This window comes from Chelmon rostratus, chromosome 16, assembly GCF_017976325.1.
Source record: "Chelmon rostratus isolate fCheRos1 chromosome 16, fCheRos1.pri, whole genome shotgun sequence".
In the NCBI taxonomy this organism is placed as follows: domain Eukaryota; kingdom Metazoa; phylum Chordata; class Actinopteri; order Chaetodontiformes; family Chaetodontidae; genus Chelmon; species Chelmon rostratus.
The window spans coordinates 2,310,429-2,322,733 of record NC_055673.1 but is presented as its reverse complement, the minus strand read 5'-3'; the positions used below and the strand labels follow the sequence as shown (position 1 = coordinate 2,322,733).

The 12,305-nt window shown below is 42.2% G+C and overlaps 2 protein-coding genes across 2 annotated transcripts in view; both read right to left on the bottom strand.

Moving 5' to 3' along the window:
• Positions 1–6,009, bottom strand: part of LOC121619985 (ectonucleotide pyrophosphatase/phosphodiesterase family member 3) — a 34,597-nt gene extending 28,588 nt beyond the window's left edge. Inside the window, exons 1-6 of the mRNA XM_041955921.1 lie at positions 5,967–6,009; positions 1,046–1,186; positions 820–945; positions 600–660; positions 334–434; positions 122–201 (exon numbers count right to left, since the gene is read on the bottom strand). Coding sequence (XP_041811855.1) covers positions 122–201; positions 334–434; positions 600–660; positions 820–945; positions 1,046–1,186; positions 5,967–6,009 — 552 coding nt within the window. The remainder of the gene's footprint in view (positions 1–121; positions 202–333; positions 435–599; positions 661–819; positions 946–1,045; positions 1,187–5,966) is intronic.
• A 2,784-nt stretch (positions 6,010–8,793) lies between these two features.
• Positions 8,794–12,305, bottom strand: part of LOC121619340 (ectonucleotide pyrophosphatase/phosphodiesterase family member 2) — a 37,879-nt gene continuing 34,367 nt past the window's right edge. Inside the window, exon 25 of the mRNA XM_041954972.1 lies at positions 8,794–11,376. Within this exon, the coding sequence (XP_041810906.1) occupies positions 11,206–11,376 (171 nt within the window). The 3' untranslated portion in view covers positions 8,794–11,205. The remainder of the gene's footprint in view (positions 11,377–12,305) is intronic.

Genomic DNA, 12,305 nt, shown 5'->3' with positions numbered 1-12,305 from the left:
AGTATAGCTGTGGTTAATGGGCTTCCAGATGATGGCACTACATGAAAAGTTGAGGCAAAGTCCGGGGACGTACATCTGAAGCAAATTTGCTTGTGCAATGTGTGCATGGTCACGTCTTTACCGTCACAATGGTGTAGTGATTGGGGAAGGTCTTGGTGGGAAATGCTGCCTGCATGTACTGTGCTGAGGTTCCACACGTCCCTGCGACGTACAGAACAGAAGAGAACACACATGACGTCTGACTGGAAGAGCAACTAGTATCTAAGTTTTCCGTAAGACATCATCTTTTTCCACACTAAAAGTGCAATAGAACATAATGTGCTTGACACTAACTGAGTTTGTCCAGAACAGGGACGAGACCGCTCCATGTCTGCAGGTATTCAGCTCGCAGTCCATCTAAAGAGACCAGGAGCAGAGGCTGCCGGCCCTTAAAGCTATGAGGGGGGGGACAAATAATCATTCAGGAACAGAAAAGATTAAATACAGACACAGTGATGAGATGCAGAGCAGAGCTGAGGAGTCGATAACATGCAGCAAAAACTCAGATTATGTCAAGACCTTTTTCCCACCACAGATTGGATCATGTGATAGATTCTTACTTTGCTGGACACGAGGGGGTTGACAGGTCCTCACACTCATCCTCCACCCACGCCTTCTCGTCTGCAGCAGGGCGGCAAAAACACATGCAAATACTGACAGACACTTCAGGATCTAACCATTAAATTAAAGTCTCAACATTTATCGTTTGTTATAAGCTACTCATCCTCCTTCGTGCCGTCTGATCATTACATCTCCTTGTGTCTGATGTTTTGCTCTCACCAAGGCAGACTTGTTTGTAGTTTGTGCAGCAGTCTCCTGCAGACAGACAGTCATCGGAGCACTGACATTTGCTCTGTGCTAGCCGCCTCTCTCCACAGCGCAGCCTCGTGCACTCCCACACCTGGGCTGAGGTGAACAGTTATGGAGTTAGTAGGGCTGCTACACTGGGTTAGGGTCAGAAATCAACCAGCTAAGAGGGGCTAACGGCGGTGCTACAGTGTCGTACTTGGGAGGGTGCAGATGTCAGTGTAGTCAAAGCAGCAGCTGTCGGTGACATTACAGTTCGCGTCACAACTGCAGCCGGGGGTGTCCCTGTCGTACGGCTCGGAGCATCGATTCCTGCAGGACATGTGAGGGACAACCGTACCTGGAAGACAACACCACATCCTTTTAAGGTGTTTTTGGCAGCATGTGAGTGCTGGCTGCAGCTTCAAAATAGCAGGAAATAGTCGAAACGTCAATCGTCATGGCTTGACAATATAACCTATAACCTGTTATTACTCTGGCTAGCGCCAGCCAGCGTGGATTTCTCTTATATGTCTGGATGCACCTTTTAAATTATGGACGCTGTCTGCAATGCGAGGAGACAGATGGAACTGTGGTTGACACAGTACAGTCACATGTCTAATCAGAGGCTTTTTTTCATGTTTATCTTCTAAAATAGCTGCTCACTGCAGTTTTTATCATACAGAGAGCAGGGAATAGTGCATTTGCTGGGACTATTTTCTGCAGTGGATTAATACACAATGAAGGAAGGTGTCAGCCTGAGCAGCAGTGTGGCTCATGGATGTGTTTTTAACAGTTTTTGGACAACAGTGGAGCTGTGTGGCCCAGAGGAAGAAGATCTATCAGCCGACACGTCCATTGCTGGTTTTGGTCCTCTCATGGGATTTGTTGTATAAAATATCAACAGCTTTATCCTTTAATGTAGCTCAGTCATACGCAGTTTATCATATCAAATCTGTTATTCAATAAAGTTGGGAAACAGGCACATAAATGACTATTATTCATGCAAACTGTCACATGGAATCATACACCACACTATGACGCATCGAATGACAGTGAGGCTGAGAAACAGTCCTTTCCTCGCTGAGCCACAATTCTGATCAAAAGTTTAATAGTTTAAAAATATTCAATGAGTAATAGTCATTGAATATTGGATTTTGTCTTAATTTAACTATCTTTATTCTCAAATTACAACTTTTTAAACTACAATTTTAGTCTGGTAATACTGCGACTTGTATTAGAATGTAATATTTACTCTAAATCAAAGCGAATATTTTCGAAATATCAAAATTTTTCCCTTTTTACAGCTTTGTTCTCATGTTCTTTGCAAAACTGCAGCTTCACTCTAGTGATTTTATGACTTACACATATTAAACTTGTCAAAATAATAATGACTCTAAATATAAGAATCCCAAAATATGTAAGACTTTTTCTTTAAATAACTTCTTTGTCATGGTATTATTCATTTTTGCTCTCCCAACTTTACTTTGGTAATACTATGACTTAATATCATCAGATCTTAATTATTTACTCATTCAATCTAAGATCTCAGACTATTTATCATATGTTTATGCTATAAAGGATAAATAAGTCTGTGGAGATAACGTGACCTTTTGTATTAAATTCAGTTTTACCGTTGTAGCATTTTGAGGTTTTCAAAACATTTTAGACTTTATATTTTTAACTTTTTCCATTTTTTAATTAGAGAAGTCAGTGAAGCTCGTCTGTGTGTTAGTGTTGGTTTGCAGTGGCTCAGTGTTCAGCACTAACATGTCCTGGATGCTGCTGGATTTAAGTCTCAGTCAGCACCTTCTCTATGTTACCCTTCACACCTGTTTTGTTTTTTTTTTCTTCGCTTCTCATGTGATGTCTCATGAGATCTTCATGCGACACTGAGGTGCAAGTCACCTGCTGACATAAGCTGGAAAATCCTGTACTGTCAGCTGGGGGACGGGGCTGAGGAAGCCTTGTGAGACACAAGACGACCTCTGCTCCAGATGACGAAGCAGGTCCTGTAACCCTTGACTTACTACTATACGAGACAACCCACACAGAGCCTCTGACACAAACACAGCGTGAGCACGAGGGCCATCATACATGTAAAACAGTTAGAGACTGCAATAAAGGAAGGGAGGACAGACCTGCTGCTCTTACTAAGCCCCAGTGCTGATTGATGTCACAAGGCTCTGACAAACTTCAGCCATCACACCCATGCAGTAGACATGAATGGGATTTTGTTTTCTCATTAAAAGAAAAAAAAAATCAACAGCACTGTGAGAAATTATCTCCCACTTCCTGTTGACAATCCACAAAACACTTTGGACAGTTTTCATCGGGGATTTTCCTCCAATCCAAAACTCTTCACATCAGCAGCTAAAAAAAATGTGATTTCTCAAATGCAAATGCAATTCGTTGAACAGCAATGTTAATTATAATTGGAAATGCCATTAAAATGTGTCTTATTATCATGATAAATGCCATTTCTCACAGAAAACATGCTACGTCAATTTAAATAAAAAAGAATCGTCAGCTCTTGGCAGCATATTTGTGTTAAAAATTTCCCAAAAGTTACTCCACAGGTGCTTGACGAGTTTCCTCTCTGGAAAAGTCTCTGCAGACTCGACAACTTTTAAGGACAACATGGCGAGAGAAGAGCTGATCGAAAAGGGATTTGCTGTGACGATACGATCAGCCTCTTTCATGCCTACAACAATCGTGCTGGACTGCATGTTCTGTATTGACTCCTTGATTCATGATACAGTTTCATGAGTGTTGGCCACTTGTTGACTGCCCTACATGTGCAGAAAGGTCAAGAGTGGAAAACCTCACCAGCTTTGGCTCAGAGCTTCGATATGTATGCATGTAAGTATAAAGAAAGAAAGATTTATCTTCAGGGTTTAAATGAAAATGGAACCAATGCCGGAGTGCCAAAGGCTGCAGTTCCTCGACTGGCCACTTGAGGCTGGCTCCAAAAGCGAGTAGATGGTGAATGGACTGTATATATATTGCTCTTTTCTAGTCTTAATGAACTCTCCAGGGACGCTTCGACACCCAAATTGCTGAGCCATTCAGAATGTTTGACAATACGGAGGCCTCTGACCTTGTGTGGAAACAGCATGACTGTGTGTGGAATGAGTTATGACTTCCACTGAGCTTAACATATGACAAACCAGAGATGTTTAATTCATCAGCACTCCACCTCTCTGCTGGTCAACTCATTCAGATGGCAAAGGAAGAAAGGAGGTTTTTCTAATGTGAAAGGGATGTGCAAGCACAAAGTCCCCATTCAGTGTAATGGCATCGCTAACGCAAAAGCTTAGCGATGCCATGCTTAACAAGCTGAGCGAACATTGCTACTTACTGCATGTGGCTAACGCTAATTACACAACAGTTTTTCAAAGTTCCTCCACCTTTTAAAATTGACGCACACTCTATCTAAAAGACAGGCAGCAACTGGCTTAGACCATCAGTATGGCCATTTCATGCAAAGAGTTCATTAAATGTGTCTGATAGCAAACATGTGAACAGCATTTTAGGAGGTCGGTGTCTTCAAAACAAAAGTGGCCGGTGGAAATCTTCCCGCCATCCTTGGGCAAGAAACGCTCATTGGCCTGACTCAGTTACAAAAATGACTGGTCACGATAATGAGTCAACAAATAACTGAGATGAGAAGGCATAAAAATTAGTAGGTGGAAAAGTATGAAAGGTTGGTGCATAGAAGTGGTACGTGGCAGTTACTGTAAAGTGTGAGTCTGAGACACGATGATTCAGTTTAATATGTGCGCTTCAGGTCAGTGTCAGTGTTTGTGAAGCATGTGAAAGCACCTCTGTTCAGTCCAAGACCAAGTCCAAGACCGAGTGTTACGGCCACAAGCGTTACCGCCAGGACGCCGATCTGTGACACACACACACACACACACACAGAGGAGACACAAAAATAGATTTCTTTAGAGTGTGCAGGACAAGACAGGTCTGATAATCTGACTCGACCTTGATAAAGGTGAAACTCTGTTGTGAGCGAGGGGGGAGTGCCTCGTTGAACGGCAGCCAGTGTCACAGGGTTTGCCAGCAGTTGTCACTTGATTACAGAGATGTGTTATATAACACATCTATTAGTCCAACGCACATTCACATTCCTGTGCCGCTCCGGCATGTCAGTCCTACAGCCCCCCCCCCCGTTCCTGTGGCGCTCTGACAGCCGATTCCTCAAAGGAATTATTTGCAGCTGTTTGACCCTGAACAATTTATCAGACTCTGGATGTTTGATTTCTAGATAAACGATCAATTGGCATCAATTAATTACCTTTATGGGAAGAGCAGCAATTATAATCAGAGTTTCCAGGACTTGCAGGAATTGCTCACATATGTGCTGGTTCTTAATTCTTTTTTATCTCCAACAACAGAAATGAAGTCGCATTGTTTTCTCATCTGTGCATTTGTCACCAAGACATTTTCATAAAAATATTTTAAAAGGTGACAAATTCATTAGTCTGAGCCCGATAAACCGATGAATATGGTGGAGTATTTACACACCAGCTCAACATCAACATGTCTGAAACTGGCTGCCAAACTGGACTGAAATCACACCAGTCACACAAACAGGTGTTAAGCATCCTAAAGACTGCAGGTGTGCATGGTGGGAATAGTTATTTCATCCACAACACTGATTCTATAATCATATAATGTTTTTGTCATTTTGTGATATGAAAATACACATAGCATGACAGAGGATAAATCCTGCTGTTCATCTTCTAGTTTGTAAAGATCCCATAACGCCCCAAATAAATATTAACAAGCACAACTAACTACTCTAGTCCCTGTGCATGTGGGATTGTTGAGCACTTGCCTTATGATGTATTATTATGTTTAAAAGTATTCTCTACATTAGTGACCCTTTTAAATTACTCTTATGATTGTGTGGATCCAACATGCCTGGGTTTGGGGTCCATTATGAACCTGTGCAGCCCTGCATCAGGGCAGTCCCTGCTATAGTCCTGAAATTTAATCTATGGCTACATGCACATGGACACGGTTGAAAAACTATACCTACCAAAGCACATCTCGCATCTTATTCAACTCCTAAACTTGAATTCAGTGCAAAAGTCTAAAAGGTCTGCGAGCATCGTGGCGGATTAGGATACTCACAATGATGTCCTTCTTCTTTAGCTCCTTCATACGACCCATGGCTGCGGTGCAGGTGGCGGTCACACTCTCACAGCAAACAGACAGAAAGACAGATGACAGACAGACGGCACGTTATTGTAGCTGTGGACAAAGATGGCATCAGAGCAGTGACCTCTGGACTAGGTGCGAGCGATGGATCAGTAACTGATTGCCAGAACGTGAAGATAACCTCACGTTTCTGTGTTGTCAGTCTGTCAAACCACAGATGACGATGCTTTTGGCACCTTCACCTCCAGAAACTCACCTGTTACCTGCGAGATGAAATTGTGGGTAATAATTAGCTAAATCCCAGAATGCACTGAAGAGATGGCTGCCACGTAGGGATCCAAACTGCCAATCTAAGGCAGCGTGATTGCTGTGAAAGTCAGTGACAGCTGATAACTTGGAAATGTTTATTGGTTTATTTAGCAGGTATTAAGATTAGCTACAATAACTACAGCTGATAACTACCAACAATGGTGAGATGGCTTGAAATGTAGCAGTAACTGCAGGCAACATGGCATCAAAGACGGTGGGATGGTACGGTTTATTAGACTGTCATCAGAAACCTTGAGCTTGGGACTATAATAATTGGCCTCACTTGATAAGATCTGATTATTTGGAAAATCAGGACCTTTGTATTGAAAGTAAAACTCTGACTGGCACCGCAATAAAGAGGAGCAATATAGCTGAGGATGGCAGCTCCGGTTGTCTGTCTGTCAGACCTGCACCTTCGTCCAGAGTGAAATATCTGGACAGCTGGATATATTACACAAGATTTGGTCAGATGTCAAGGATCATGTGCACACAAGTCGCCGAGTCACACTCTCAGATTAAATTTGTACCTCGCATGAACAAGTTGATGTTCTCAAATGAGCAATTTAGTGCTCTTGACTTACTTCATGAGTGTTAACATGTCAAAATGTGTTTAAGAGCTGTCAAAAATATCACAACATGGTTCAACAGGCAGGATACGGAGTGTTTCTGTGTATCTTCATGCTGTTTTAGCCTGATGATCAGCACTCGGCCTGAGGCTGTATTTTGATCATGTTAGCCCACAATAGCTTGGCTGTAGAGTCTTGACGCTTTCCTCCGTGCAACGAATGATGATATTAATTGTCTGTTTGGCACTAATGTTGCATTGCTTTAAATCCTCAGCGTAACATTAGCATAAAAATCAACAAAATTACAGCAAACATGGCAAAAACATTTGTTTTTAGGAGCAGCTGCTGTTTTTGAATGTCATCAGCTGTCATCAAATTTCCATGCTTTAAAACCAGGTTGATTCTGCAGCATCTCTAACGCCCACATCAGCCGTATGATGAACTCCTACTCAACCGCATTGCCACCACCTGTTCTACTTTAAAAAAATGTCAGTGGGCTGATAATAACAGCTGATAGCCAAGATAACCTTCCTGACACTGGTTGTAGCTCATTCAGTGCTCCAGTGAGTCAATAACATGTGGGAATGGTTGAAAGATCTTTCATCACATTTTGGTGGTAGAAAAATCAAATGACTGAACTCTGATTTTCCATTTTGTGGACGAGTTGGGGACAAAGTAAGGTTGTAAAATCCTGATCCTAAATGCAATATTTCAATGAGAAAAAGCTGTTTAACAGTGAACTTTTCAGCTTCATGGCAGAGGGAAACTCCCGACCTTGACTGTAGAGGACCTGCTTTTTCTTGCGTTATCTGTCCATTCCATAGTGATAACACCGTCTGAGTAGACACAACACCTTGAACCGTATTTGTTGGTCGCTGTTATGTGATCAGAACAAGCCGCTACATCGAATGAAACGACTGTTACCTCACCAATAGATCAGTCACAGCTGTTTTTCTTCACACATAACTAAATATGTAGTAGATTTCCTGTGTTTCATTCTTCCTGAGCACCAGAGACAGTACGTAATCCCTGGATGAGCATCAGGGAGGCCGAGACATGACACCAACAAAGTCACACCTGTGACCTTGGTGATGCAAGCAGCCAGATGAAGAGGTCTGGCACCCAGCTCTTCATCTTCTGTGCAGCTGTACTCCTTAAGAAAACGTATAAAGGCAAAGTTCCTGTGCCATAGAGCAGCTTCTTCCCTCAGGCTACACTGCACAATATACATATATGTATTTAAATTTCACCTGTAGCATAAAGAGAAAGTACAGTTTACATTTCATTGGGCAACCCTGCCTTGTAGAATGATTAATAAATGAATCGCATACCCTTGAAACTGGACAATCTGTGTGATTCGTCTTATTCACTCGCGGCGCTTTACTTCAGTTTCCAGTAAAGGCGCAGAATTGTTCTGTTGAATGGACAAAAAATACCAGCTGTTTATAACTTAAGATTGTGTTGTTGTCATCTCCATGATGCATCACCTGCACATTAAGCAGAAGGCAGGTCAATGTGCGTGGTAAGAGTTGCATTAGGATGGGATTTTCTGGGTTTTGCAACTGGAGATCAAAGCCTTTGGCGGGCCCATGATGGATTAGGTCCTCTTACACAACCTAGACGATGCCACAAAACTAAACACAGAAAGCGTGCAGGAAATGTACAAATATTGTCTGCAAATGTTTAAGTGCTGGTAACAGATGAGGCAGGATTGCTATGAGTGGTGTAATGCGGTGAGGTATGACGTAAACACCTCGTCGGTAATTGGTTGCTGATGGCATAATGCAGAGAAACATGAGCCACAGACCATGTGTTTTCATCACAGTCGAGGTTGAGCAAACACAGAAACAGTAAATCAGTCATTAGCAGAAGCAGTGATTGATCAACTCAATGAAGAAGTCAGACTTTTCCAATTCTCTGCAGCTTTTATTTGAAAGACTATAGGAATATGCATGGATTCAGCTACAGTTTGGCAAGCTCTTAAGTCACTTCATTAAGTTTTTCTGGATTATTTTTTTTCTGTTCGACTGATTTGATAGCTAGTTACATTAACTCATCACTGTAACATCACGAAAGTAAATACCAAACATGAAAAAATACAGGCTCTGACTGCTTTTATATGCGTAGAGTTAAAGGTGTGAATGCAGGAAGCTGAATAAGGAGATGAGGTGACTAACAACAAACGATGAGACCAGTGTTGTGGGGCGTTCTGGTTCTTATATTTGTCTTTTACAAAGGCGCCGGAACCCAAGGACACAGCTGGATCACCATGAAGGTGAATGTTGGTATTAATATAGAAATGCTCATTATAATGTCCATCCCTTGTCCTCCATTGTAAACGTGTACCAGACTCACCACAGTTCTGCATGTACGCAGAATGTTAACCATCAATTTCACCTCCACATGCTGTAAGAGTGGATTTTGTAACTGGACGTGTTTCAAACATGCTTCAGGGACTGATGCTGCAAACGTACGGAAATAAAAACCCGGATCCGTTCAGGCAGCAGCACTTTGTTGCCTCCTTGCTCTGCGTCAGTCTCTTTCTATCGTGTTACAGTAAACAGGGACGGATCTTTTACACGAGATTAAGACTGTAGCATTAGGTGCTGTTATGATTAGATGCTGCTTAATAAATATGAAAAATTGTATAAAAATATACACCTAGATTTATCAACTGAGACAAAAGGAGGGGGATGTGTGTGAGATGTGAAAACAGAGAAAACTGCTGCTCTTGGTGTGTGTGTGTGTGTGTTTTGTGTGTACAGATACGTTCATGGGTGCACCAGAGTTAGAAGTTAACTATTTCTCTCTTTTTTATGTTTTTTAATAGTCCGTTCTGTCCACTTCAGGGAAGTTTCATCAAACTTGTGTTCTGACGATGAAACCCTCAGCTTGTACCATTTACAACTGTCGAACCCACAAATGGAAAGAGGCCGTCATCAGGCCATAAAAACAGGAAGGAGCCGTCCCGGCCCACCACTTTTGAGATCATTCTTGTGCCATATTGCTTAATTCATGTGGTCAGCGTTTTCCTGTCTCTCTTGTATTGATATTTTGTCCAAGCTCAGGCCACACAGCCACAAAACAGCACTATTTTTACATCACAAAAATAATATTCAGCTTTCCTCAGTCAGTAAATACCTGCGGTAGCCCACAGAGGACAGCAGTCATATACCTGGAAACCGTTCTTTGCAGCCATGAAAATTAAAGGAGGCGACCCACATGAACGGGCTCAGTTTCGGCTTCTCTTCCCACGTTTAATTCCACATGTTTCAGGCCTCTGGATATGTTCTGACCCTGGTGTCCACGTGATGAGACCTGTGTGCTTGCGTGGGAATCTGCTATATGTTTACATGTATGTGCCATGTTGTCAGTTTGACATTTGGGGAAATGCGCTTATTTGGAGTAAACAAAGAGATGTGATGTGTTACTTCGTGAGCTTTAGAGGTGCTGATAAGCAGATTTTGTTAGCTTTGGACAGAGCCAGGCTAGCTGTTTCCTCCTGTTTCCAGTGTTTATGCTAAGCTAAGCTAAGAGGCTGCTGAAATGACAATGGTAGCAATGTTCTCATCTAATCTCAGCAAGGAAAGGAATAAGTGTATTTCCCAAAAATACACTACACTCCTCTACAGAACCATGCCAGTAACTTTGCATGTTTTAGCCCATTAACTGTTTTACATTACTACTAATTTGCAAACCATGCTGTAGACTTTCAGATTTTTGAATGTCTTCTTCCAATTTTTCAGGCAGCCATTGGCTTCCATGTGTTTGCATAAAGCATGAGTGCATGAGTGCAGGTTAGCTTGTGTGCAGTTTGCTATGAGATGTCCTCACTGCGTTCCCTCAGAATGACTTTTGACAAAAAATAACAGAGACGGTGATCAGTGATTTTTATGAGGAAGAAAAGACACACTCAAAAATGTTTAAATTCTACAGCATGCAATGGATGGTAGTAAGAATAGAAAGTTTACAGTGTTTGTAAGGGGCTAAAACATCGATTTATGTTGGCATGAGACTATATGGATGGATTTATGACATGTGTGTCGGTAGCTGTCGAGGAAGTCCCACATCCTCATTCCTGTGCTACCTTATTCTTTCCCAGATTTGTTGGACACTACTGAATAATCCTGTTGTAATCTTCCAAGCTACTACTTGCCAAACCATTCTTTAATCTTCTCAATTTAAAAAAAATTTGTTTGCTTTCCCAAGCGCTTGTGGGGCAGTTCCTCAGGAGTGGAACAGCGACGCGTCGGCTGTGCGGCGAGCATGCGGTGAAAATGCAGAACTTCTACAAGGGGCTACATCCGGTATGTGTGTCTGTCTCTCGGCGCGTCTAGTCGTCGCTCTCGAAGGTGTGCAGGTAGGTTTTTAGGCTCAGGGTGCTGGTGTAGGTGAGGTTGGTAGACCGGTAGAGGTCCAGTCCCGTCAAGATCTCCACGTCTCGGACTCGGGCCGAATGGAGCTTCAGCAGGTCTTCGACCCACTCTGACTCCTCCTCGGCATTCTGCAGAGACACAGACAGGAAGTGGTAATTCACTGTGGCTACGGGCTGAAAGCAATGTAATAATGATTAGCTGGTGCAGCTTTTGATCTATAAATACTAAAATCCCTGCACCCCAAATACCTGAATACTATTCTGGGCCCAGTCCCGTTCTCCTTGTCTATACATGACATATAAGTGTCTCTTTTGTGTGTGACTGTATGCAGATGAAACTGTTTTATATTTTATTGCTGATTCTGTCCAATTACCTATCAAGAAATTACAACTCTCCTTTAATGTTATTCTCAACTCTAAACTCTCGATTGATATTTAACGACAGTCAAACAAAGTTCATGCTGCTGTTCAGATCCAGAACTACAGATCACATTCACACGCATATCCTCACTTTAACATCACGGACAACAAAATTGTTAGCATTCAAGTATAATTTTGTTTCTGTTGTTGTGCTAAACTGCCAGAAGTGAGCTCAAGCTACCTGCTCTTTATAAATACAGTACAAATGAATGTGTTTGTGACATTGCACTGCAGCAAAAGTTGAGCCAGGTACGCTGCAGAAACACTGTGATGTGAAAACTACCTTTTTCTCTGCCAGGGCTTGTCGGGACTAAACAATTCCATGATGGGTGGGGTTCACTGGTTTTGCAAATACTCTGTCTTTAAGGAGAGAGATATTCTACAGGCCCTATAGGGCTTAACTGTGATGAGAGAAGTGTGAGATTTTCATTTTGACCTTTAATGAACAGAACAAGTACAGGTACCTGTTATCTGTTGACTGCAGGATTGCACAATATGACTCCACGCTGTTTACCTTTATTAAATGTTATGCAACCAGCATCAGACTCTGGCACCATAAGTACATGGACTTATCTCTCCACACTGGTTGTTTTTAACTTGGAAAGCTGCTGCATTAGTGGAGATAATCCAGAGCAAAG